Source organism: Hylobates moloch, unplaced genomic scaffold (genome assembly GCF_009828535.3).
Source record: "Hylobates moloch isolate HMO894 unplaced genomic scaffold, HMol_V3 SCAFFOLD_16, whole genome shotgun sequence".
Taxonomy (NCBI): Eukaryota; Metazoa; Chordata; class Mammalia; order Primates; family Hylobatidae; genus Hylobates; species Hylobates moloch.
The window spans coordinates 14,200,548-14,227,734 of NW_026652291.1; the positions used below are offsets into that span (position 1 = coordinate 14,200,548).

A 27,187-nucleotide genomic window follows, 5' to 3' on the forward strand; every position below is an offset into this window, starting at 1 on the left:
GAACTCCTGACCTCAAATGATCCACCCATCTCACCTCCCAGAGTGCTGGGATTACAGGCGTGAGCCACCACACCTGGCCTTTTATTGCAGTTTCTGAGAAAAGTTTGAAAATATGTAACTTATGGGGCAAGGACAATCAACAGGAAACTGTTTGGCAAAGAAATTGGAATTTGTTCTGGTAACAAGAAAATAGTATATTGACTTACTATTTTGAATTTTTCTTACAGTCTTAATCTGGTTTTAATATCAGGGTAATTCTGGCTTCATAAAATGATTTGGGAAGTATTCCTTCCTCTTCAGTTTTCTGATGATTTTGGATGTTGGATGGAGAGGTATACAAATATCAATTATGTTAAGTAGGTTGACAGTGTTGTTCAGGTGTTCTATATCCTTATTTACAGATATTCTGTCTACTTGTTCTAGAAAATAGGTTTTGTTTTTATTGTAAGAGACAGGGTTTCACTCTGTCGCCCAGGCTGGAGTGCAGTGCTGCAATCATAGCTCACTATAACCTCCAACTCCTGGGCTCAAGCAATCCTCCTGCCTCAGCCTCCCAAGTAGCTGGGACTACAGGCATACAGCACCATGCCCAGCTAAGTTAAAAATACTTTTTTTTTGTAGAGATGGGGTCTCACTATGTTGCTCAGGCTGGTCTTGAATTATTTGGCTCAAGTGATCCTCCTGCTTCTGCTTCCTGAAGTCCTGGGATTACAAGCCTGAGCCACCACAGTCAGCTGAAAAGAGGTTTTTAAAAAATAGCCAAAGAGGGCACAGCACACAAGGGAGTTATCCAGGGAAAGGACATCATCTGCCCCAGCAGCTCACATCTGTGGCGAGTGGCTCGGGACTGAAGCACCCTCTGAGTGTCCGTCTATGCGGTTTAGTCCCCTTCCCACAGCAGTTCCTTAAGTTCTGGAACAGCCGTCCTGGGTACCCTCTGGGTCTTCTGCCCTGAGGGTCCCGGCTATTTTCGTGTCTGCTCCGGCATTTGACCTGCTCTCCAGCCCTCCTCGCTGACTGTGGGGCCTGCGCCACGCCGCGCTTCTCCATCTCGGCAGGTGGAGAACTCCACGCTGAGCTCTCAGAGCGCCGCGCTCACCGCGCAGTACACGCTGCTGCAGAACCACCACACGGCCAAGGAGACGGAGAACGAAAGCCTGCAGAGGCAGCAGGAGCAGCTTACAGCGGCCTACGAGGCCCTGCTGCAGGACCACGAGCACCTGGGCACGCTGCACGAGCGGCAATCGGCCGAGTACGAGGCCCTCATCCGCCAGCACAGCTGCCTGAAGACACTGCATCGGAACCTGGAGCTGGAGCACAAGGAGCTCGGGGAGAGGTGGGGCCTGGGGAAGGAAGGGGGTCTGGGGAGGGGAAAGAGTCCAGAGGAGAGGCTGGGCCCAGGGGGAAAGGTGGGGCCTGGGGTAGAGGCAGGGCCTGGGGAAATGGGTGGAGCCTGGAGAAGATGGATGGGACCTGGGAGAGAGTGATGAAGCCTGGAGGGGAGAGGTGGGGCCTGGGCAGAGAGGTGGAGCCTGGAGGAGAGGCAGGGTCTGGGGGAGATGGGTGGGACCTGGGGGAAAGGCGGGGCCTGGGGGAGATGGGTGGAGCCTGGAGGAGAGGCGGGGCCTCGTGGGAGGGGTGGAGCCTGGAGGAGAGGTGGAGCCTGGAGGAGAGGTGGAGCCTGGAGCAGAGGCAGGGTCTCAGGAGACGGGTAGAGCCTGGAGGAGAGGCAGAGCTTTGGGGAAGTGGGCAGGGCTCGGGGGAGAAGCAGGGTGTGTGGGGAGGGGAGGTGAAGGCGGGTGGAGGTGGGGCCACTGGGTAGGCCTGCAGTGGGGCCTGGGGCCAGGCCTGGGGAGTCTGCCAGGCTGCTCCGAGGACCGGGACTTCCCCAGCCCTCCGCTGCCGGAAATCTCTTGGCCGGCTGCTTCCCATTGTTGGGGCACCTGAGCTTTCCCAAAGGGAAGGAAATAAACGTTACCTTCAACAATTTGGAATTTGTTTAACTGGAGACAGTAGCAAGAGGGGGTCCTGTGTGGAGAAGGGGGTGCCTCTGCTACTTCCGGTGGGCCTTTGGGGCCCTGATCCCTAGGGATTCTCTTCTCTCCCTTTTCTCCCCAAACAGAAATAACGAGGGAACTCTCCACGGCTCTGTTTGTAGGGGTGTGCCTTCTCTGGCCTCCCAGCTCTTCTCTTTGCATATCAAGGTCTCGCTTTCTTTCTTTCATTTTTAACCTTTAGTTATTGAAACTTCCGAACATATAGAAAGTAAAGAGAATCATTTAGTGAAACTCTTGTGTATGCGTCATGCACTCTCGACAGTCATTTATGTCCTGCCGTTCTCATTTCATGTGCACCTCCCACTCTCCACCCCCTCACCCCATTTTTTACAGGTAAAACTTACTTACGTTGAAATGCACACATCTTTGCACTCTTGACAGTTCATGGTCTTGGGTTTTGTACTCATTAAGTCAGCCAGTCTTGGCTGGGATTCTGTCTCCTGCTAATCAGTGATGGCACCAGGCACCTGCGCAGGACATGGCAGGATCCAGGGAGGGCTAGGAGAGGTAGGATCCAGGGAGGGCTAGGAGAGGTAGCATGCTGCTCTCCAGAGTCTGAGGGACAGGTGTGATGTGCACCTGAATCTGATGCATGAGAGAGACATGGCTAAAGAGAGGCTCTCAGATACTTGGAGTACAACAAAGGGAGCAAGATCTACTTCCTTTGCCTGGGAAATGGCCCTGCTGAGGATATTTCCTTTGGAGCAGCCTCAGCAATATGGCTAAGTGATCATTGGTTCTTCAAGGTGGGAGCAGGGAGGACATCTCCACGGTCAGGAGCCACAAATGTCATTGAATCACAAAAACCTTGTGTGGGCGCTGATGATGCTTGTGGGTTCATGGGTGGTGATGACATTCATTTATTCACTTACCAAGTGCTTCCTTTTATCTCTCTCTGGAGTTCTTCACCCCTTTTATCCATCCAGATCTCCATCCTTCAGGGGCTGTTGAGGCGTCTGAAACTATAAGACTACTCCTTCCGGCCTAAAGTAGCATATTCTGTCTCTTGGCATTTTGATCTCTCCCTCATCTTCCCCCACCCATCTTATTTGTGTGACATTTATTGTGTACGTGGTGCTGTGTCTAGACGTGGTGGGAGCTGCACCCAGCTGACAAACTAATGAAGCATTCGTGTAAGTCTGATACCAGCATGATGCCCAGCACTCACCAGGCATGCACGTGCCTTATTCTTAGTGTTATGTTATGTCATGTTAACTAATGCCGTATTGTATTCTTTCTTTCTTTCTTTCTTTTGAGATGGAGTCTCGCTCTGTCGCCCAGGCTGGAGTGCAGTGGAGCGATCTTGGCTCACAGCAGCCTCCACCTCCTGGGTTCGAGCAATCCTCCTACCTCAGCCTCCCAAGTAGCTGGGACTGCAGGCATGCACCACCACACCCAGCTAATTTTTGTATTTTTTAGTAGAGACTGGGTTTCACCATGTTGACCAGGCTGATTTTGAACTCCCAACCTTTAGTGATCCACCTGCCTCGGCCTCCCAAAATGCTGGGATTACAGGCGTGAGCCACCGCGCCTGGCCCCTTATTGTATTCTTAATGTGCATTCAGAGGGTAAAGGTTTTGGCAGGTGGAGTTTGGACTGTTGTTTTCCCTGCAGGTCCTTGCTCAGTACAGCATGTGGTAGTTACTCAGTGCTTTTTGCTGGTTGGACAGATGACTGGAGGCTCCCTTGCTGTGTCTGCAGCAGGGCTACAGGTTTAGGAGTGTAGGTACATGGCACACAAGGATGATGGTTTTCTCTTCTTCTCATTTGACACTTAAATCGGAGATGCTCACTCACTCATTGCTCTAACAAGCATTCACTACGTGTCATTCATCACACGGGGATTCACTGGTGAGTAAGAGTTATAAAGTTTCTGCCCTACACTTGGGTCATTGCTGATGGTTAGAGACATGCTTGATGAATGTGCTTTTCCAACAAGGTACAGTGGAGTCCTGAAGAGAAAGGCTGGAAACCCCAGGAACACTGGCTAGTCTCTGTCAGATTGTCTTTGGGTGTGAGACACTCAGGAAGGGGTCTGTGGCGAAGAATTTGCCTGAATGGGGAAGATCAGGAGACTGTGCCTCAGACTTCTCAACACTTAGTCTGCTAGGAGATCCTGGGTCACCCGTGAACACACAAGGTTGAAACAGGCTGGGAGGGGGAGGGGCCGGGGCGTATGGGGCTACATCATTGTATCTGCCCCCCAGAGATGGCCAGTGCAGCCAACAAAGATAGATAAGAGCCTGGAGAAGACTAGAGCCTGGAGGGTAAGGAGAAAGTTGTGGGGACGGTGAGGGCTGTGGCTAAGGGGCCCGAGGAGAGCTGCTGTGTGTATGTGACAACAACTAGTCCCTGGCAGCTCCTGGGTGAGCCTCTGTCTCTTGGGGAAGGCCAGACTAAGAACAAGTGGATATAGGCTCCTAAGGGGAGAGGGAGAGGCTTCTCCAGCCCTTGGAGGGTGGGATTAGCTGTGATGTGCAGTGGAATTCCACTGTTTGTTTTGTGGTTTCTCTTAGATTTATTTGTGCATAGTGAACTACCTAGTAGCTTATTTATAATTCCCTAAAAGAGAAGGGCATGGAGCTTAGCAAATGTAGTCATCGCATTGTCAGGTGGCTAAAGGAAGAGTGACTGCTTTATCAGGGCATGGAGGGACTATGGAGACAGATTGGGCTGGAGGAAGAGGATTCTGGGCTCCAGGGCTCGGTACTGGCCTTGACATGGCTCCCCACGGCCGCGCTCCCCGCCTGCTCCCTGCCCCATGCCCCTCACTTCTGCAGAGAGACTCTCCAGAGGAATCCCATTTTCTCACAGGAGGCACCCAGATCCTCCGGGATGTGAGTTACCTGTAGGAAAAGAAGGCCCTGGCCAGACTCACAGCAGATGTATCCCTCCAACAGGCACGGTGACATGCTGAAGCGCAAGGCGGAGCTGGAGGAGCGGGAGAAGGTCTTGACCACTGAGCGAGAGGCGCTGCAGCAGGAGCAGAGGACAAACGCCCTCGCCGTGGGCGAGAACCAGAGGCTGCGGGGTGAGCTGGACAGGTGAGCGCTGGCGCCCGGCCCTGCATGTAGCAGCACCCCGGATTCTGTTCAGACCTTCCTTGCATAGCAACCACTGAGAAGGTCGAGTCCCCTGGCGATCATGGATTTTTATCCCTTGCTATGTGAACAGCTGGGTGGGTAAAATAAGCTAAAGGGTAACTCTAGCTGGTTGCTGGCCTGCAAGCACTCAGGTGACACCTGGGGATGGAGTGTCGTCTGAGTTAGGTGGTTCTCCCCTCCCACCCTTGTGGTGAGGATTGCATCAGGAACAGGTGAATTCATCATCTGGCTTAAGCCCACCTCATGCTCATGAAGGAGAAATTTCAGATTCCTCATGATTCACAGAACCCCTATTTGTGAATCCACCTACTTGCTAAAGTTTTATTTGCCGCCCCAAGACCAGTCTGTGGGGCTTTCGTGGACACGCACAGAGTGGTGAAATGGGGGAGTCGCTGGATGCGCACCTTCCCAGCTGAGGGCACACACGACAACACGCTGCCTTCTTGTTTCAGCTCCTACTGCAAACAAATGTCCCTTTCAGAATCTCTTCAGTGCCACGGTTTTCATTTTGTGCTTTCAGGAAGTGACTTTGCTGTTTAAAATGACCTACAATTGTAGTACTGAAGTGCTGTTTCATGTCCCTAAACAGAAGGTGGCTGTGATATGCCTTACAGAGAAAAAAGTCTCAGATAAGCTTTGTTCAGGCATAAGTTACAGTGCTGTGCTGTTGGCTGTGAGTATGTTACATAAGGTATTTTTAAACAGAAACCCACATAAAACAAGGTCATGTATTGATCAAGTAACAAAAATGTGACCAGAGGCTCCCGGGAACCTAATTCTGTATTTTTTCCCGAGGCTGGATGCTTTGCTGTTCACTAATTCAGTGTTTACAGTAACTTTATAGAACGTGACTACCACACGTAATGAGAATCGACTATACTATTATTATCTTTTTGGCTTTATTTTAAACAGATGAGGAAACAGGTTGAGAGAGATTAAATAACTTGTTCCCAGTCAGTGTTTCTAGTGAATAGCAGAGTCAGGATGGAATCCAGGTCCTGTCTCATTGCAAAGCCTTGACCATATGAAATTCTTCCTCCTCCCACATACTCGAGTTCGTGTATACGGGGGGTTAGAAACTCTACCTTGGCTCCCCAGGCAAATAAAGCACATGGGTAAAACAGTACCAGACATAGACCACAGACCGTAGAACGGAGAATGCACATTATCTAAAAGGGCAGCAGAGAATTGGCTCCAGCAAAGGCCGCCAGCTGGAGGCAGGCCCGGGACTGCCTGGGCAGCCTTTTGTTTTTTATAATTTAAGAGAACCTGAATGTTTGGGTATTGATGTAAACTTCAAATTTTTTAATGCTGGCAACTAAATTTTTTTTTTTTTTGAGATGGGATCTTGCTCAGCCACTGAGGCTGGAGTGGCATGAGCATGGCTCCCTGCAGCCTCAACTCCCTGGGCCTAAGTGATCCTCCCAGCCCAGCCTCCCAAGTAGCTGGGAGCACAGGTGTGCATCACTGTGCCCAGCAACGGTTTTTTTTGAGACGGAGTCTCGCTCTGTCGCCAGGCTGGAGTGAGTGGCGCGATCTTGGCTCACCGCAAGCTCCACCTCCTGGGTTCCCGGCAACTTTTTTCTACTTTTTGCAGAGATGGGGGTCTCACTATGTTGCCTAGGCTGCTGTGGAACTGGCCTCAAGTGATCCTCCCTCCTCAGCCTCCCAGAGTGCTGGGATTATAGGCATGAGCCACCATACCCGGCCAACTAATTTGTTTTTAAAAAGTAAAATTGTACAGGCCAAATAAGACACGTCTACGTCCAAATCAAGTCCACAAGACCCTGGTAATTTGAGCTTTCTGATACAAATCTCCAGAGAACTCCCAGTTGGATAATAGTTGTTTTGATGATGGCAATTTTAGTAGATTTACATAATACACACCATCTCACACTTTATCTCAGGAGCCGAAATTAGAAAGGGGCTTGGAATTGGGAAGAAGAGCTGGGCAGAGACATAGAATTTTAGAGCAAAAATGGTCTAGTTCAGTGGTTTAAATATTTTTTAAACAGCAGAATCCTGTTTTTCAAGTGTACACAGATACCAAAGCTGTAGCATAGAAGAGATCGTAGCAGTGATGCTGTGTTGAAACACATGTCTGAGCTTGCCTGCTTGGTCTCCCTGGAGGCTCAGTGTGGTGGCATCAGGGGTACCCTCATGCAACCCCAAAGTACACAGTTTGCTGGTGGACAGTTTTGTTCAAGCTCCTTATTTTACACATGGGGGGAAAAAAAGGCCCAGAGAGGTTGTGCTTTTGTCTAAGGTTGCACAGACTGCCACTGTCAGAGCTGGGACATAGCCCAGGTCTCTGGGCCGTTACCTGTTTGGCAGGCTCTTCAGCTCCTTTGCCCTGTGACTCTTCCCCCTCCAGGGTCAATTTCCTGCACCACCAGCTGAAGGGGGAGTACGAGGAGCTGCACGCCCACACCAAGGAGCTGAAAACCTCACTGAACAACGCACAGCTGGAGCTCAACCTCTGGCAGGCCCGCTTCGACGAGCTGAAGGAGCAGCACCAGACCATGGACATCTCGCTGACCAAGCTGGACAACCACTGCGAGGTGAGGCCCGCGCCAGGGGAGCCTCGGGAGACAGGGATGAGTCCCCCAAGGGGACAGCCCAGGGCTCAGCCAGGCTGTAAGGGGTCCTCATGGGCATTTGTGCTCGAAGACACAAATGTGTGGAGGTGGCACAGAGGCTGCGGTGAAGCCAGAGGTGCTGACGGGGTCAATGCGGCTTCTGGTGGGACTATATACGAAAACACCCCTGTCTGACCGTCGCCTTTTGCAGGGTCGGGAGAGGCACAGTGGGGACGGTTGATGATGTTTTATCTCGATCCTCTTGGCTGTGTCTACACTGTCTTCCTGCATCTCTTCAGTTCAGTAGTCACACTGTCCTAGAGAAGTGGTGTGAATTTGCTCCATTTTGGGGTGTGGCTGCCTCTGGGACGGAGCTCACTCAGGAGTCCCCGGCTTCCAGAGCCGTCCCTTCTAGTACGCAAGGTTGGAAATGGCCTTAAGCAGCAAGACCCTCTCCAGATGAGATCTTAACAGACCTCAGCACGTGGAAGGCTGGCGAGGCAGGTCTGGCAGGGAGGAGCACGTAGGTCTCACCCCACCTCCTGGACAGCCCCAGGGACAGCTGGCACCCCAGGACAAGGTTTGCTCTTTTATCGAGAAACAGTCTCAGACGCCTTTTGCCCAGACCCCTCGGTAGCCCTGTGAGACCTCACAAATGAGGAAACCGAGGCGCAGGGTGCCAAGATGCCTTGTCACGGCCACCCACCCAGGTCTCGTGTTGCCCCCTGAGAATGAGAGACCCTGGGACCCTGAGGGCCCCACGGGGGTGGAGGCAGGATGGAGGCAAAGGCCACGGCACTGCCTGTGGAATCCTCGCCCCCAGGGGCTATGCTGTCCCAGGCAGGTGCGTCAGGATTTTCCAGGAGGTTTCAGGTCAGGGGCTGCAGCGCAGGCCCTGTGGAAAAGGTCCCACTTGTGGTGAAGTGAAGTACTGGCAAGAACTGGACATATGTGGTGGGCTTTGCATGGGAAGGACTGATTTGCACAGAAATGGACGGGGGTACTTTTTGGAAGATGCTGATGATTCACTCAGGGTGGAACACAGGTCATGAGAGGGGACGAGGGAAGGGCTGTGGCCGGGATGGTGGCTTTTGGGGAGGGGTTCAGCGGAACTCCAGGTCCAGCACAAACCAGTCCCCCCAAACAGGCCACAGATGGAAGCCATGTTCGTCTCCCTGGGCTGGAGGAGCAAAAGACCACCAGCCGGGTGGCTTAAGCAGCAGAAGTGGGTTTCTCCCGGTTGGGAGGCTGGACATCCATGATCCGTGAACCAGCAGGGCTGGTTTCTCCCAAGGCATCTCCTTGGCTTGCAGGCAATGCACTTTTCTCTGTGCGAGCTCATTCCCAGTATCTCTGTGTCGAAATTTCCTTTTCTTGAAAGGACATCAGTGAGATTGGATCAGAGCCCACCCTCACGGCAGCTTCATTTTAACTTAATGGCCTCTTTCTGGACCCTGTCTCCAAATGCAGTCCCATGCTAGGGACTGGGGCTTAGGGCTTCACTGTATGAATTTTGGGGACATGGTTCACCCTGTGGCGGAAGCGAAGCAGCATGAGCGAAGTGATGAGGGCGTGGCTGTGCTCGGAGCCGTGCTCGCCGATCCTCCCACCCCGCCTCTCTCCAGGAGCCCATATGCCTTACATTGGGTTGGTTTGTTGCCCTGCATCTAATGAGGTGGAAGAGCAGCTCCCCCATCGTTACTGGGATGCACTGGTCCTCAGGATCATGGACTTGGGCTGAAGGGCGGGGCCCAGCCGGCTTGGTTCCCTGGGACCCCCCCGGCCATACAGGGTCTTTCCATTGGGCCAAAGCTGAGTTTCCAGGGACGGCCTTTCACCCTGCAGACCGCTGACTTGCCACGTTTGTGACGTGCCTGACTCCCAAGCCTCATGCAGTTCTCTACACTGGGGAGACTAATGCTTTATTATGGTATTTGTTTTAATTGCTGCCCAAGCAATATAGCGGTGGTAATCACAGAAGTATTTTTAGTGAAAAAATGCCATAGCTTCACCTCCTTTTCCCTTCCAGTTCTTCTCACTGTATACATAAATTATGTATAATTATATTCAAGACAGGTAGAATTTTGATTTTTCTCTTAATGGTGAAGTCAAAGTTAGAAGTGCTAATGGGGTGAAGAGGAGGGGACAGCCTGTGTTTCCCACCTCCGGTGTACCAGGCATTTTGCTGTGTTCTCCTCTATGTTATTCAATCCTTACGGTGGCCCCACGAGCCCATCCTCCTTTCTCATAGTCACGCATTGGAATCCAAAGCCTGTGATTTTCCCATTGCACCCCAATCATACTCTAGAACAGAAGTTGGCAGACTTCAGGCCAGGCGCGGTGGTTCACACCTGTAGTCCCAGCACTTTGGGAGGCCGAAGCGGGTGGATCACCTGAGGTCAGGAGTTTGAGACCAGCCTGGCCAACATGATGAAACCCCATCTCTACTAAAAATACAAAACATTAGCTGGGTGTGGTGGCACGCACCTGTAATCCCAGCTGAGGCTCAGGAGCTGAGGCAGGAGAATCACTTGAACCCAGGAGGCGGAGGTTGCAGTGAGCTGAGATCATGCCACTCCACTCCAGCCTGGGCAACAAGAGCAAAACTCCATCTCAAAACAAACAAAAACATTATTGATGAGATTTTTCGTATTCTTTTTATTTGTATTAAGCCTTCAAAATCTGTTGCATATTTTGCACTTGTGCATCGTGATTCGGACTAGCTGCATTTTACTGCTCAGTAGCCGCGTTGCCAGGGACATCTGGATTGGACAGTGCAGCTGCAGAGGGAACTCAGCCATTCCCACGTTATTGGCCGTTTGGCCCTTTCCAAGTTTCCACTGGTGTAGATTATGCTGCGTTGAACATCTCTGTGCAGTGGCCTTCTTCCTTTGGGAGCTAGGTTCCCAGCAGTGAGAACACTGGGTCACGTGGTGTCTGAGACGCTATTGGTCTGTGTTCTAGCTGCTCTCCCGTCTCAAGGGGAACTTGGAGGAAGAAAATCATCACCTGCTGAGCCAGATCCAGCTGTTGAGCCAGCAGAACCAGATGCTTCTGGAGCAGAACATGGAGAACAAGGAGCAGTACCATGAGGAGCAGAAGCAGTACATGTAAGCAGGGAGTCCCTGAACCCCTCTCCGCACCCTCACCACAGCTGCACGTCCTCAGTCTCTGGAGGTCCTGGCTTCCCATGCAGAGAGGAGCCCTTGGGCCCGTTGGGATCCTGAGGGCAGGGCACAGACCGATCACCAACACAGACTGCCCGTAGTTTCCTGGAATGTTCTCAGTTTCTAGAGTTCTCAGTTGGCTTTTGTTTGCTCTTTCAGAGGCGCTTTCCACCACCAGAAACTTCTTTTCTCTACTTCTAGAATTAAATTCACTTGAAAAAATCATGAGAACACTGAAGTATCTCAAGGGGGAGAATTCAAACTGAAGGCTGGGAATGAGTGCTGTGCACCTGCCTGTGTCCCCCTGGATGGAGGGAAGTGGGCTCGGTGGGCCCTGTGAGGTGCACAGAACCAGTTTCCTGGTAGCCAGGCACCAGTAGGGGGAGGTAAGATGTGAACAGAGCTTTGTCCATTACCAGCCAGATGTGAAGGGTTACATGAAACGTGGAAAAAAACATAGGGGGATTTGAAGTCCGCAGCTACCCCGGGGGGTCTGGGGGAGGCCCACAGGAGGTGGGCCGTGGCAGGCGAGGGGACAGAAAGGTGGGCCGTGGCAGGCGAGGGGGCAGGAAGGTGGGCCGTGGCAGGTGAGGGGACAGGAAGGTGAGCTGTGGCAGGTGAGGATGGGAAGGTGGGCCATGGCAGGTGAGGACGGGAAGGTCAGCCGTGGCAGGTGAGGATGGGAAGGTGGACCGTGACAAGTGAGGATGGGAAGGTGGACCGTGACAAGTGAGGATGGGAAGGTGAGCTGTGACAGGCGAGGGGACAGGAAGGTGGGCCGTGGCAGGTGAGGACAGGAAGGTGGGCCATGGCAGGTGAGGGGACAGGAAGGTCGGCCGCGGCAGGTGAGGACAGGAAGGTGAACTGTGGCAGGTGGTCTGAGTGCGGGGAATGTGCAGGGGGCATCCAGAGAGAAGGCTGGAAAAGGAGGTGGGCGCTCAGCTGTGGTAGCTTCCATGTCCAGCTAAAGATGTTGGATTCCTGGAGTTGTTTTGGAAGGGATACTAGTCTGGCAGGGCCAGGGAAGCTTCCAGAAATAGAAGGCAAGAGGACGAACCCTGGTGCCAGGAATCTTGTGGTTCAGAAGTCGAGGAATCAGGAATCTAGAGTGGTTTCTGGATCCTAGCCATGGTGGTTGGGCTGCCTTCCACGTGGTCGGGAATGGCTGGTATTGGCGTCCGGGCAGGCATTGGTGTGCTGGCGTCAGTGTGGGGAAGGCAAGAAGGGACGTACTTGTGGTGGGACGTGGTCACTGTGGTCACAGTGAACACTGGTGTGCTGTCCCAGCTCTCTGATGTAACGATGCTCCTTTGTTATTCTGTCGGCTTCACCTACGTGTCTAGGGCTGGCATGCCACCTTCGGGAGGATGGTTTGTATGTAAAAGCACACTGTAATTGTGGGGTGGAAACGACCCTGAAGTTGGCCCTCTATAATCCCAGTGATAAAAGTCGCCAGCAGAGGTTGGGCAGGTGCTAACTGGAAGAAGTATAGGAGCACTCAGGGGGATTATTTGATGACGTTTTTGCATTAGACAGTGTCTACTCCAGGCCAGCGGGTTGGCAGGTTTCCTGGGGCCTGTTCCGGGCCCTGGAGTTTGTGTGAGTCTGTGGGGCCAACCCCAGCCATGAAGTACTCAAGGCCTAAGGCTCAGCAGCACGGCCGTGAGCACAGAACACCAGCACACAGATGTCGAGTCCAGGGACTGGGAGCGGAGCGTGGCTGGGGTCACTTGTTACAGGGGCTCACCTCATCGCGAGCTCTTGGGAAAGCCCTCAGTTGGGGCAGGACCTTGGCAGCTTCGAGAATGAGCTGTTACGTCTCATGTAAGGCCTCATTTTTAGACGAGGAAACCAAGGGTCTGGGCTGTCAAGACCACCCAGCGCTGAGGCATGAGTGGGCAGCAGTCCTTAGTACCATGGGCAGCATGGCTCCAAATGCACTGTGGACGCAGCCCCGTGACTCCCTAAGTGCAAACAGAAGCTTTCTGTTTGTATGAGGAAGGCCAAGGTCTCCCCGGTAAGCAGAGGTGCTTGAGCCTGCCCAAGATTTAAGAGATATCTCTTTGGTCCCTGGCAGAGTTTTTGAAACGTGGCCCAATTTCCAATATTTAGGAATCAGGAGATTTGGCTTCATCATCTGGGCATCTGGTGTCTTGGGAAGTCCGCCCCGCCGTGCCCTGGTTCATTCCCCTGTGGCAGTGGGGTCTGCCAGAGTTGGCAGCACAGGAGCTACTGTAGTCCCCACCAGGGCCCCTGGCTTCTCCAGCCCTGCTGTCCTCATTAACTTCTCTTTCTGGCCCCTGAAAGCTTCTGAGTTGGCTTCTGAGTAGGAACGGGCCTGAGTCACACATCTGACTTTGCTGAGCTGACTTTTTCAACCTCACTGCCCAGGTGTTGTTAATATGTACCCCCTGAACCCCGCCCCCCTCTCCAACCAGGGGGTAGCTTCTGCCTGACCCCAGGAGCACCCCACGTCTTGAACAACCTGGAAGGAAAATCCTTGGGTCTTCTGAGCGTGAGTTTTCAGATCGTTAGAAGTTTGCTGCCTTGAGCTCGCTCACAGCTGGGTCCCAGGGGCTTCAGTAAATCTCAGGGTCATAGAGCTCCCTGAACCCACGGCACATGCCTCCATTCACGTATTCCAAACTCAATGACCATGACGGTGATGAGCACCCTCATCTCAACCCTGGAAAAATACCAGCCCCTGGGTGCGCAAGGTTCCAGGCTGGGCTGATGAGTAAATTCACTTGTTTGATTTAAAATTGGATTGATAGGTTTTCTTTCTCCTATGTTCACAGAGACAAATTAAATGCCTTACGAAGACATAAGGAAAAGCTGGAAGAAAAAATCATGGATCAATACAAGTTCTATGATCCTCCTCCAAAGAAGTGAGTTGATTTAAGTGTAGTGACATAAAGGCAGAACTTAAAAGCTTCCTTTTCTGTGCACAGGGTGAAAGCAGCCATCTAGGGCAGGCCCCGCACCATCCACTGTGTGGCGGATCACCTGTGCACGGATGTCTCCCACATCAGAGAGAGTTTAGAATCCTTTCAGCCTGCCTCTGTACTCTAGCTTGTCCTTTGAGGGGTGGCCAATGCCTGGTGACCCCAGTGAGACACAGGCTTCATTTAGCTGTGAGCCTTTTTAAGGGGGCAGAGCATCCGTGGTCCTGGAGTCACTCAAGCAGGATGGCAGGGCTGCCTTGTCAGGTTTTTGTCTCAGGATTAAACATGACGTGGACACCCATGTTCCTGTTTTGGAGAGGATGCTTGGGCAGCACACTTGGCCCAGCCCTCATGGTCTTCAAATATGGGAACCTTTTGACCTTGCGCAGATTTTTCTGGATTCACAGAACCTCAAGGTGGCTTCATGGACATGTCTCTTCCCAGAGAGCAGCAGCTCCCCCCGAGTGGAGCTGGCCCAGCCTAGCAGTGCTGCCCCTTGTCCACGGCCTGAGCCCCAGGAATTGTCCCTTCGGATTGTCCTGGCCCAGCCTTGAAGTCAAAATCACCGCAGATCCCTTGAGGTCTCTCTGGGAATCCAGAACCACGGAATTTCCGAACCTCAGTCTGTTTTTGGTTTTTGTCTGTGTGCTTTTTGTTTTGTTTTGTTTTGTTTGAGACAGAGTCTCGCTGTGACATCCAGGTTGGAGTGCAATGGCACAGTCTCAGCTCACTGCAACCTCCGATTCCCAGGTTGAAGCCATCCTCCTGCCTCACCCTCCCGAGTAGCTGGGATTACAGGCATGCGCCACCACGCCCACCTAATTTTTGTATTTTTAGTAGAGATGGGGTTTCACCATGTTGGCCAGGCTGGTCTCGAACTCCTGACCTCAAGTGATCCACCCGCCTCGGTCTCCCAAAGTGCTGGCATTACAGGCGTGAGCCACCATGCCTGGCCCAGAACCTTGGTCTGAAACTTCTGTTTGACACAGAAATTGAAGCCAAGATGAGCAACTGGAGTGATAATATAAAAATAGGTGCTGTTTAGTTTCAGAGCCGGGGTGAGAGCCCAGGCGGGGTTCTCTTCATGTCACACCAGGATGCCCTCGGTGTCCAGCTCACTGTGATGTTATTGCTTACTCTTTAAATGCACTGATTTTTAATCAAACAGCCTGCTCTCCTCTGCCCTCTCCACCTTACCCAGATTACTCAGTGCCAGGGAGGAGTCAAGGGAATGCCAGCTTATTTCACTGATTATTAACTTTAGCAGAAAATGAGATTCATGGATATTGCTTTTTGACAGAAAAATTGCCAACTAAATTAAGCACGGCATCACTTCCTTCATCCTGGAGACTAGAGTCGATTTCTGTCACGATGCACATGCTTCTACCATCCCCAGCCCTGCTCCAAACTGCGAATTAGGTTCTAGCTCCTGAGCCCCAAATATGATTACCATGGTCATGAGCGTCATTGTCCTGAACCCCACGTGAGTGGCCGAGCTTCCCAGACTGGGGAAGAACATCCCAGCCCATGTTAGGGAACCAGGGACCCACTGGGGGTGTGTGGGAGGGCTGGCTATGTCCTAAACATCTACTTCTAACCAGGAAGAACCACTGGATTGGAGCCAAAGCCTTAGTCAAACTCATCAAACCAAAGAAAGAGGGTTCGAGGGAACGCTTAAAATCCACCGTGGACAGCCCTCCCTGGCAGACGGAGTCCTCAGACCCTGCCTCGCCGGCGGCCTCTCAGCCGCTCAGATCACAGGCCGAGAACCCCGACACCCCCGCACTGGGCTCCAACTGTGCAGAAGAGCTTGATGCCCACAACGGGTCTGCGGGGAAAGGTAGGGGCGGCCGCCCTGGCCGTGGTCGGGTGAGGAAGGGGGGTGTCCTGAAGGGTCCCGCACCGGTGGCTGTGCACACATGTGCAGAAACGTGCCAGGGGTGGGTGACTGCATGTGCGCCTTCTGCTTAGACGTATTACGAACCAAGTAGAAATGTCAGCATGGCGACGGTTTTGTCCCATAATGCTTTTGTTATTTTATTTTATATTTTAATTTTTTTGAGACGGAGTTTCACTCTTGTTGCCCAGGCTGGAGTGCAGTGGCATGATCTCAGCTCACTGCAACCTCTGCCTCCCGGGTTCAAGTGATTCTCCTGCCTCAGCCTCCTACGTAGCTGGGATTACAGGCGCCCGCCACCACGCCTGGCTAATGTTTTGTATTTTTAGTAGAGATGGGGTTTCACCGTGTTGGCCAGGCCGGTCTTGAACTCCTAACCTCAAGTGATCCACCCACCTCAGCCTCCCAAACTGTTGGGATTACAGGCGTGAGCCACTACGCCCAGCTGCTTTTGTTATTTTAGAACGAAAAGCATCATTCATCACGTAGCCGGGCAGATATCTGAATATCCAAAGCTGACATTCATGCAGGTACCATAGAGACAAGCGACATAGCTTATTTTGGGCTCCCTCATATGTGCCAAAGATTTACAGTAAGCTGCTTTGTGCAGGGAGATCCCAGGTGCGCTCAACACGTTCTCCATATATAGAAGACCTCCCGAAAGCCTGGGGTGGTTCATCTGTTACCGCTTTGAAAGGTGGGTTAGGACTTCTTCAGCCTGATCTGGCCTTGTGTCCCACCAGCCATAGGACACACTGTGCCTTTTCCCTCAGGGCTGTCCTTTGGAGTTTACCAGAGGTTCTGAAACAAGAACAGGATTTCTCGTCGTGTGTGCTGTATTTCATCAACTCTCAGGAGCCATGAAAGCTGCACAGTTACTTTATATACCACGAGGCAATCAAACGGTACAGGGCCACCACTTCGAATTTTTATTACGCTCTTGTTGAAAGAGCTTTTCTAAATAAGAATTCGATTTTTGTACACACACATAAAAGGAAAATAGGAGCAAGATGAGTTGGTTATGACCATGTCAGTTTTGTCACCGTGGCCACCTGGCCAGTGGTGACTGAGACATCATCAAAATTGCCTCCTAATTTCCGAGATGTTAAAGGTGTCTTAGAATCGATTAGACACAGCATTTACCTTACACATTGTTAAATTTTCAGCTTTACCTTTAAATATCATTTTGGGGAGATTATTTATCCCAGGCCTGCACCCTGAGTCATTTACATTTTTACAAAGGACACCAGGACTTCCTGATGACCCAGCCTGTGCCTGAGACCCATGGGGTCTTGGAGGTGGAGGATATAACACTGAGGACCAGCGACAGGCTACCCTCTGAGTGTGGTGTGTGCACAAGCCTTTCGGGGCACATTCACAAGTACCTGTTGTGTCCCCTTCAGATGCAAAAAAAAAGACCTGGTGCAGTGGCTCATGCCTGTAATCCCAGCACTTTGAGGGGCCAAGGCAGGAGGATCACTTGAGGCCAGGAGTTTGGGACCAGCCTGGGCAACACAGGGAAACCCCCATCTCTACCAAAAAAAATACTTTTTTTTAAATTTAGCCAGGTGTGGTGGCACGTACCTGTAGTCTCAGCTGCTCGGTAGACTTGAGCCCAGGAGGTCGTGGCTGCAGCAAGCTATGGTCATATCACTGTACTCCAGCCTGGGCGACAGAGTGACACCCCATCTCTAACAAAAAATAATGTTCACGCACATTGTTCAGGGACTAACACATTGTCATTCTTTATGGGGATAAGATTAGAATCAGCACCATAAGACGGTGAGAAAGAGAAAAAAATTAGAGGCCTCACCTGCAAGTAAATGAGAAGCTTAACTTTTTTTAATCTAGAGAGTTCTGTTGCCTCAGGTTTTCATATTGGCTCCTGTTTAATTTTTGGAATTTGTCATCTCAACTTGTAGTACTCTTTAAGTGGAATTAATTAACTATAATCAGCCTGAGTTAGGAAAACTTTGAGAGAAAAAAATGCTTGACTTGTCCAAAGTGATCCATGAGCCAGCAGGTCCGTAACCATGATCACGATCGCTAGCAGCCACCATGTCTTGGGTGCTCCCTCTGGGCCCAGCACCCTTTAACTACTTTATGTGCTTTATGCATCTCATTGAATCCTAACGACCCTGTTGAGGCAGGTGGAAGTGGCCTCCCCTGTGTAGAGGTGAGAAAGTGAGGCTCAGCAGTGTGAAACGCTTGCTTTGGGTAAGTGGGACCCAAACGCAGGTCGACCGCACTCTGGAGCCTGAGCTCTTAACTGCATGCACTTAACTGCATGGACTGCCTCCAGTTAAAGCTCTTTGGGTCCCTGAAGATGCCGAACAAGAGCCTAGCCCTGAACTGGCCACAAGGACACCAACCTTGAATAAAGTGGTCCCTTATTCTGTGGTGTGGGCCACTGTGGCCACCAGGTGGTGCTGTGGAGAAAGAAATAATGGAAATCCTGCTATCAACTTTAATCCTATTTCAGAAATCGGTTAGGTCGATTAATGTTAATATAAGACATGTTTAGAAAGTTAGCCCAATTGTCTGCTTTGTTAAGACACTATAATTTAAAGGCTAAGGAGTAGAGGATTGGAGTGGAGGATGTATATAGAAGATCTAAAAGGAAATCATGATTCTTGGTGTTGAAGGGTTTTTTTTAGTATGCAAAGGAGGTATTTAAAGTATTTTAAAACTCATCCTGCCAAAAGGTTATTTTAGAGATACAAAATTATTAGTGAATACTTCAGATAGAGTATTTGATAACAGCACCCTGAAACGCATCATTGAGCGTTCCCAAGGTCTTTGAGTGGGAACGGGAGGATTGTGTGAGCTGAGCTGTTAGGGACCCCGTCATTAAAATGGATGAGTAAGAGAAGTTGGGCCCTAAATTAATAAGCTTTCGTGTTTAATAATTTGGCACACTGAAACCGAAAAATCATCTAGACCACTGGCTCCTTGGGCAGTATGTAATTCTCCTCACATGCTGAGGAAATAAATTGTTGGCATTCAGGTGCCTTTAAATTAATTGAGTCAGAGCACAGATGATTACTGAGCCCTGATTCTGGTCTTGAGTACCGTGTACTGTTTTCATCTTTCCTGGGCAAGACGGGATTCTGATTTCTTAAGTACATTTAGCTAATTTCGATTCATTTGTCATTATTGTTCATTTCATTTATTTGTGTTTTCTTTTTCCTTCCTCCTTTGGGTTACCAATTGATAACAATTTAGCACCTCCGCGCAAAAAGAGTCCCTTTTTGAAAAGCAAAAACAAGGACAAAGACAAGTCTCCAACGACCCACCCAGCTCTCTCTAAACGCCTGCGGTTCTGGTCTTCCTCCGACATCCCATCCTCTCCTAACGAGCCTCTCTCTTTCTCCGACATGGGAGATTTCTAATCCCTTCCCTTTATCATGTGTCTGCATTGTGTACCCTCCTTCATTTCCGAAATTCAAACAAACAAAAAAAGCCAGCGTCTAAAAGGCCAGATGGCCGATAGCGGACCCCTCCTCCTGCCCCCAATTTCAAGCTTAAAGTAGCCAGCGTGGATTCTGATTTCAAAATAGAAGATGAGTTGTCACACTCCCTGGACCGTTTCTTCAGCACAACAAAGTTCTAGGGGGAGCCTCAGGATATACGTGCACATGTCCTTGGGCCAGGATGTCCGCTCTAAGTAAGTCGAGTGGCCGCGCCCCTCTCCCGTCTCTTGCACCTGCGAGCTTATGTTTTGCCCGTGTGTCAAGCAGCACTGGCGGGTGGTTGCTGCACTTCCTAAAATGTACAGCCTCTGTCAAGTGAGGGTTTTTTTTAAGACTTATTTTTAAGCAGCTAAATTTAAAACTGCTGCTCTTTTCTCCTCTTCCTTTGTCAGAGCACTGAGTTGTGGGCCTTTTCCGGTAAGGCCCTTATGAGATGTGTTCTGTTTGGAAGGATTGATTGCTCCATTCCGGCATTTTGACTAATTGGATTGATTTTGCCCAGACAGAGTTCAGCCCAGAGTGAAGTTTTATGACTGTGCTGTGGTTTTATGACATCTTGGATGCTGAGGTTAAAACAGCAGGAGACAGAAAGAACATCAGCACACAAATCATGCCTCGAGCAAGGGAAGATGCCAGCCGGCCAGCGAGGCCATTACCTACAGAGCATTTCCTGTCTCTAGCCATCCCTGTACCACCTCCATTATTTTTGTCATATCCTGATACCGTCTGTGATGACCTGCATGTTTTCCCTTAGGTTGATTTACAGTTTGTAGTTAAATGTATTAAAAGGAAAGATTAGTATCAGTCCTGTAAGTGGAAAACACAAGTATCATCATAAAAACAAGGTAATCGGAAGAATAAACACATAACTACTAAAATATGAGAGTCGGTTAATGTGCCACTGACTTCATCTCAGGTTCAGCTCTGGGAACCCTGGGCTGCCATGGCACCGGGTCCTCCAGACCTGTCTTCCGCGCATGCTGTTGGAATTGTGCTTTCTCTGTCCGCTGCTCATGCTAACTGTCCACTCATCTCTGCCTCCCCTGTGGATCCTCATTTTAGCTTCACCTGTAGGATGACCTGTCCCGATTCATTCCACCTGTCCCGATTCATTCCACCTGTCCCAATTCAGGCAGACTTGAATCTTGCTTCTCATCAAGGTTATCTTTCAAAATCCAAATTTCCCCTTGATTTCAAATCATCAGCTCTGGGCACTTAAAACTGCACAGTGAGCCCAGACTGAGTGGCTGGGAGGGCAGACGGCTTGATGGGTGGAGAAGCCGAACCGCAACAGTGAGTCCTGGCTCTGCACACGGAGTGGGACACTCTGCAGAGTGCTTTGTCAGCTCTTAGGAATGCCAGCCATGTTCATTTTTATCTTGTGTTGGGAGAGCCTGTCCTCTTTCCTGTGGGGTAGTTGGTTTTATGGGCTGTTTTTCTTTTATGATTTTATTTAATTTTGACCAGAGTTTATGTTCGTGGTAGAAAAGTTAGAGATTTCAGAAAAGCACAAGATACAAGGTAAAAATTTTCTTGCAGTTAAGTCTCACCATGCAGAGATTAAGGCTTCCCTTTTTGAAAAAATAGAATATTGTGAGGTTAGCAATAAACTTCTATTTGAAGTCCTTAGGGAGTCCAGTCAGCAGGACCTTTGGATCCTCAGCTACAGGCTTGGATCCCTGGAAGTCAGGGATTGGAGTTCCGGACAGTGTTACACAGGAGATGTGTCCTAGAGTGAATATGTGTGACTTTTACCAACAGTTTATCCCTTCATAGGCTCCATTTGTTTCCTCCCAGCCTCTCAGGGCTGGCAGTATGACCCCAGCATTAGAGCCAGAGCCGTCCTCATGGGGCCTCCGACACCCGCCTGAAGCCAAGCCCTCTTGCCCCGACCTGCCCCGCCAGGCCCCATTTCAGTTGCAGCCCGAGAGCTGTGGCAGCCCCGCTTTTGTCTCTGTGGTCCTCGTGCCCTGCTGCCCTGCTTCTAGGCCATGGTGTGGTTTCCCAGCCTGAGTACAGGACTTGGCAGCCTCATTTCTCAATGTCCTCTTCTGCCTCAGGCCCTGGGGATCTAAAACCAAAGCGAGGCTCCCCACACAGAGGCAGCCTTGACCGCACAGATGCCTCCACCCATCTGGCCGTGAGGTCCTGGCCCTCGGAGCTGGGCTCCCGGACCTGCTCAACTTCAGCCACCACTACAGCCCCTTCCAGCTCCACCCCCATCGCCCGGCACCCAGGCCGCACCAAAGGTGAGTCGCGGGCCCTTCCAGAGCCACGAGCGTTGGGCTTAGTGTCCTTCCTGAAGACCCCAGGCTCTCGGAAATCAGAGGGGTCACTCTCCCTCTCAGCCTGAGAGCTGGTGAGCAGAGGGGTGAGGCTGCTGACAGGCTTTGGTGGCATAGGTGCTGCTGTGCTTACCAGCTAAGGACTTTGGGCAGGAAACCCTCCAGAGGCCCAACTGCAATGGGGCCTCAGATCCCACTGCCACCACTGGCATTCAGGAAGTGAAGGCACCAAATAGCTCCAGAAGGGAGGTGAAGGTGGGCTGAGAACCAGAGTTTGGCCTAAAACCAGGCAACTGCCATTGCCCTACCTTGGTCAAAGTTTGGGGTTTTTTTTTCCTCGAGAGAAGATAAACTATATATTTTAAATTAGTGTGTGTATGTGTATTTTAAATTTTTTGTAGAGATCTTGCCCATCTCATCATGTTGCCCAGGCTGGTCTCAACCTCCTGGCCTCAAGCAATGCCCTTGCCTTGGCCCCCTAAAGTGCTGGGATTACAGATGTTGAGCCACTACACCTGGCCAAGAAAGGATAGAGTCTCTGAACTGGAAGTTCACTGACACAGTTGAGGCAGGTGTCCTGTATTGAAAACAAATGGGTTCAGTGAAGGATTTAGGAACTCCCTGTCTCCAGGGTGCCAGGAGTTCACATCTTTAGGCATGAGATTAAAATATTCTTTGAGTAATCTCATTAGCCTGAGAGAGTCCCAGCAGAATGGCTCAGTCAGATCTTGCCAGTTGACACTCAAATCAGAGATAAGAGAAATGATTGCACCCAAGAAACAAGAACAGGATGCTATAAAAAAGCAACAGGGAAGGGAGAAGCATTTGGAAATTTAAAATATGCAAAGAGAAAGGAAGAGATACTGCTTAAAACTGAAAAGGGCATTCCCCTTATAATTTAAGAGATAGGAAAATATCCAAAGAAACAGCTGAAGGAGTTGAAAGTGATTGCCTCTGGGGTGTTGGAAGTCAGAGAGCAAGAAGGGGTTAATTTGCATAAATAAACCCACTAACCTGACTCTTGAAGCCATGGGCATGCGGAACCTTGAGTCTGAATAACAAAGCAACAGAGATAGGGTCCTGACCTCAAGGGACCCTCCCACTCCAGATATCTGTTGCAGGTGGGCATGTCACCATCTCCAAAATGGAGACCCTGTTATCATTTTGGAGGGGACCCAGGGTCTGCTGTCAGGTAGAAACTAGCAGGATTGAGGCGTGGGGCATTTTCCAGTCCTCAGGGAAAGGCCAAAGGCTTGATGGCCAATGGATTCCAGGTCTGTTTCTGGTCAGGAGCTGTTAGTGCAAGGGTTAGTCCCCAGGAATTCAGCCTCTCCCCTCAAGGAGTAGATTCTGATTTTGCCTGTTTTTCTTCCTTCTTCCTCCTGCCACCTGAAGACAACTTGATGCTGAAAGCGAATTGCTCTCAGGGCTGGCCCCTGAGACTGGAAAGGACTCCCCAGGATACTCAGTATTCAGCTCTTTTTATATCATCCTTAGGCCAGAACACGCCTTTGGTCCACACGTTCCAGCCACAGCAGAGGTGGAAGTGTGACTTAAAGGGGATGGGAGTCGGGAGTGTCAGGGTTGTCCCAGCAGGAGAAACGGTGGAGGGGTAGGAGAGGCAGGTCCCAAAGGCAGCATCTGCATGCCACTCCCTCATCCCCAAGAGCTGGAGCTGCTGGGATCCGGGTGCCAGGCGAGGTGGCGGGGTTCCCTGTAGATAAGGCATGTTCCGTAACCGTGACTCACCAGCCTTATTTTCACCTTAGGCTATAACTCAGAAGACAACCTCTGTGAGCCATCCCTGGAGTTTGAGGTCCCCAACCACAGGCAGTACGGTGAGTTAGGGAGGGTGCTGTGTCTTCCAGCCTGGGTTTCCAGACTGGTTTTTATCCACGGTACCTTTCCTTTAAGCTGAGTCCTGTAGGGGAGTCCAACACCAAATGAAGGTGGAAATGGGGGACCCATTCTTCCTTCCCCTCCCCAGGGGGCTGAGCGTGTAGCTTCTACTTACATACCTCCAGTGGTGGGGAATTCGCTACCTCCCAAGCATCACAGTTCTGGAAGCACTGACCTCTCCTCTTCATGCCTTCAAGCACCCTTCCAGGCTGGCCAGGAAGTTCCAGTGGCCCAGGTGGGGAGCATTCATTTCAAGAAGGTCCCTTACTGTCCTCACTTGGCTGCAGTTGCCCATAGTAGCTCTGAGGTGTATTTAGTCTTGGAAATTGTTAGAAGCACTTGTCATTTGATTCGGGCGTGTTATAAATTTCTGCAGAAGGGAGACAGTAAACAGTACCTGCCTTCTCAAAAATTAAAAACTACCTTGGTTTAATTTTTGAAAAGCAACCCTAGAAGGGTGAGAAAATAATCCTAAAAAGACCCCTCGAAGGTTACATCGATTTCAGTTTACTTCTGAAAAGCTTGGTAAGTGTGGGAGCTGGCATCACCTCCTACCCCTATCCATGGTCTAAAAAGCTTGATGATGTTGACATTCTTAGTCTTCTACTTGAGTAAAGAACTGTAATGAAACAATTGAATGAACGGGAGTCTTACATCTTTACGCTGAGTGGAGGCTAATCCAACAGAAAAAATCTGCCTCGTGTGCTGGGTGCATCTCCCTGAGCAGCCAGATTTGCGATCAGTCAGCTAACCATAGGAGCTTTTTTCATAAATGTTCTGTTTCCTCTAGCTTCTCTTAGGAAGAAGAATGGAAAAGGATTTGCGTTGCAATACTTAAATAAACAATGGTGCTTTCGGGCCGTTGATCGCTATCACAGTTTCCTTATACTGAAATTTACTTATTTTTTAAAGAGAGATGTGCATTTGTTTGTTTCACATTTTCACTGCTCAGGGAGGGGACCGATTCTGTTTTTAGGCTATTCGCTATCACCAAGTATGTTTTTGGCTCAGTTTCAAACATGTTTGCTAGCAGGTGTTTTCTGGACATCTGCTGTTTGCAGAGCACCTCAGCCCTTGGAACCAGGTGCCCTGTGGACCCAGGAAACCTGAGTGAACTTGCCTTGGTGGCACAGCGAGCAGAGGAACTCCAGGTGTCTCTTCTGCAGGCTCCTGAGGTGGCTCAGCTCAGCACCTGCTGGGTGCTGGGGGTGGCAGGGACAACTGAAATGCTGTCCCTGCCACGGGGGTTCATAGACAGCAGCATACACACGTTTGCTCTCGAGATAGGCCCACTGGAGGAGTGGCCCAGGAGAGGCGTGCGGGCCCTGGAAGGGATGGCCTGCCCTCTGTAGGGAATGGTGCCAGCCTTCCTGAAAGTCTGCAGTAGGGTGGCACGGCAGAGCCACACTCGGGCAAGCACCCATTGTGGCCAGGAGGGCAGGTGGGCAGGTGTCCTCAGCACCATAAACCTTGATTTTTTTTCCTTTGGGGCAGATGTAAATTTGAGGCAAATGAGACAAAGAAGCTGAAGAACAGCAAATATCCAGGAGAAGGGAGTGCCCCCTTCCTTCCCAGGCCCCTGGCACCTGCTCCCTGTGGGTCCCCTGACGTGACACCTCCCTGGTTACAGGTGCATGCACTTACACATGCGCAGAGATGAACAGCCCTCATCTCTCTTCCTATGGCCTTGGCTGAGGCTATCCACATGTGTTCCAGAGAGCAGTAATAGAGGAGGGCCCCCCGACCTCAACCTCTGGTTCACCCAGTGCAGCCTTTTTTTTTTGCCCTCTATACTGGTGTTGTATGTGAGATTTCCTTTGTGAAGTTGTTTGAAGCTGCAGCCCCAGGCCTCATAAACGTAGATAAGCGGAGTTACCATCTGTTGATGGCTACTTGTGCTGTGTCCAGCACTCTGTTGGTGAAGTGAGGCTTCCTCGCTGGAGCGCAGAGGGAGTCCCAGAGTTCCTCCTTCCTGGGGGCTTTGGGCTTAGCTTTGGCACGGGGTTGTTTTGGTGCATAGTTTTTCTCAGATGGCTAATCTGGGATATACCTGGTCATTGGCTTTTTAACACTGCCATTTCCTTTCAGTGTCGCGGCCAAGTAGCTTAGAGAGCAGTAGAAATACATCCAGCAACAGCTCACCTCTTAACCTAAAAGGTAAGTCTTGTGCTTCTGTGTACTTTTAAAAATTGATTTGGGCCAGGCACAGTGGCTCACGCCTATAATCAGCACTTTGGGAGGCCCAAGCAGGTGGATCGCTTGAGCCCAGGAGTTAGAAACCAGCCTGGGAAACATGGCGAAACCCCATCTCTAAAAAAATAAAAAATTAACTAGGCATGGTGGCGCATTGCCTGTGGTCCCAGCTACTCAGGAGGCTGAGGTGGGAGGCTCGCTCGAGCCTGGGAGGTCAAGGCTATAGTGGGCTGTGATCATGCTACTGCATTCCAGCCTGAAAAACAGAATTGAGGCCCTATCTCAGGAAAAAAAAAAAAAAAAAAAAAAAGTGTATTTGGTGGTTTGGCTCTGGGGTCATATTATCATAATTTTTAAAATACATGACTAGGGGTTTCAAATGCATTTGGACGCATTCAGAGGCCACACAGTACAGTTTCAGGCACAGGCTGGGAGTTAGAATGGGTTGGGGTTCAGCTCCCTTCTCCCTCGAGCAGCACTGAGAATGCAGGCATGTCACAGGTCCCGAGTCTCATTTACTTCATCTGTAGAATGGGGAGAGTAACACTAGTTCCATTCTACTGTGGCCACAGAACAAATGTGGAGGATTTTGATTCTTGGAACATGTATAGTTTGTGTTAGGCACAGAATGTGGTCTTTCTTCATGAACCTTCCCTGTACATTTAGCCCCTAGCACGTAGCAGGTGCTGAATAAGCTTTGAATACGTGAATGAGCAGGCGCTGACAAGGGCAGTGCCTTACAGCTAGTAATAACTTAAACTTTAGCAGAAGCTTTCCACTTTTATCTCAAGGTATTTTGTTTTTAAAGCCAAAGTGAAATTCAAAAGGACCCCAGACTTTCAGCCTGGTGGGAGTAAGCCCTGGGTTTTCGGGCAAGGGTTTTACTCTGATAGTCTGAAGTGGGCAAAGGCAGCACGAAGCCTCTGGAAGCCACCAGAGGGCTGCCAAGACTGATGAGGGTTCTCCGTCTCCTGCCCTGACACCCAGGCTCCTCCGAGCAGCTCCATGGCCGGTCCGAGAGCTTCAGCAGCGAAGACCTGATCCCCAGCAGGGACCTGGCCACTCTGCCCAGGGAAGCCAGCACACCGGGACGCAACGCCCTCGGCCGCCACGAGTACCCCTTGCCTCGGAACGGGCCTCTGCCACAGGAGGGTGCCCAGAAGAGGGGCATAGCCCCTCCCCACGTCGGAGTGCGGCCCTGCCCGGCCTCCCCCAGCAGTGAGATGGTCACCTTGGAGGAGTTCCTGGAGGAGAGTAACCGCAGCTCCCCCACCCATGTGAGTGATCCGGACACAGACTTGGCCCGTCTCTCTTCCCTCGCTGTCTCTTCCTGGCCCAGGATCATAGCTGCAGAAAGGGATGGGGTGGGGGGGCGTGGCCTAGGCACAGAACTGGCTTGGACATGAGAGGCTGACTAGAGCACTAGCTGGCAAGTCACCACAAGCCAGCCGCCAGCCCCTGACCCTGGAGGCTGCTCTCCCCTGGGTCTGGGAAGTGAGCTGGCAGAGCTTGTGGCCGGCACCAAGGGTGTGTGGCCAGCACCTGACTTACAGGGCTAGGATCTCACGCTGGGTTTCGTGGCAGAGCT

General features: G+C 50.9%; 1 protein-coding gene across 7 annotated transcripts in view; it reads left to right on the plus strand.

Moving 5' to 3' along the window:
- Positions 1–27,187, plus strand: part of CCDC88C (coiled-coil domain containing 88C) — a 146,117-nt gene that overhangs the window by 113,020 nt on the left and 5,910 nt on the right. For 5 of the 7 annotated variants that reach the window (XM_032179522.2, XM_058429434.1, XM_058429432.1 and 2 more), the window contains 10 exons: positions 1,059–1,336; positions 4,958–5,101; positions 7,536–7,722; positions 10,705–10,850; positions 13,706–13,795; positions 15,454–15,692; positions 21,283–21,471; positions 23,277–23,345; positions 25,495–25,563; positions 26,587–26,876. In XM_032179522.2, the coding sequence (XP_032035413.1) occupies positions 1,059–1,336; positions 4,958–5,101; positions 7,536–7,722; positions 10,705–10,850; positions 13,706–13,795; positions 15,454–15,692; positions 21,283–21,471; positions 23,277–23,345; positions 25,495–25,563; positions 26,587–26,876 (1,701 nt within the window). Of the gene's footprint in view, positions 1–1,058; positions 1,337–4,957; positions 5,102–7,535; positions 7,723–10,704; positions 10,851–13,705; positions 13,796–15,453; positions 15,693–18,974; positions 19,417–19,728; positions 21,257–21,282; positions 21,472–23,276; positions 23,346–23,494; positions 25,207–25,494; positions 25,564–26,586; positions 26,877–27,187 lie in introns of those variants that run through there. The other 2 variants (XM_058429435.1, XR_009210227.1) reach the window with 2 other exon arrangements.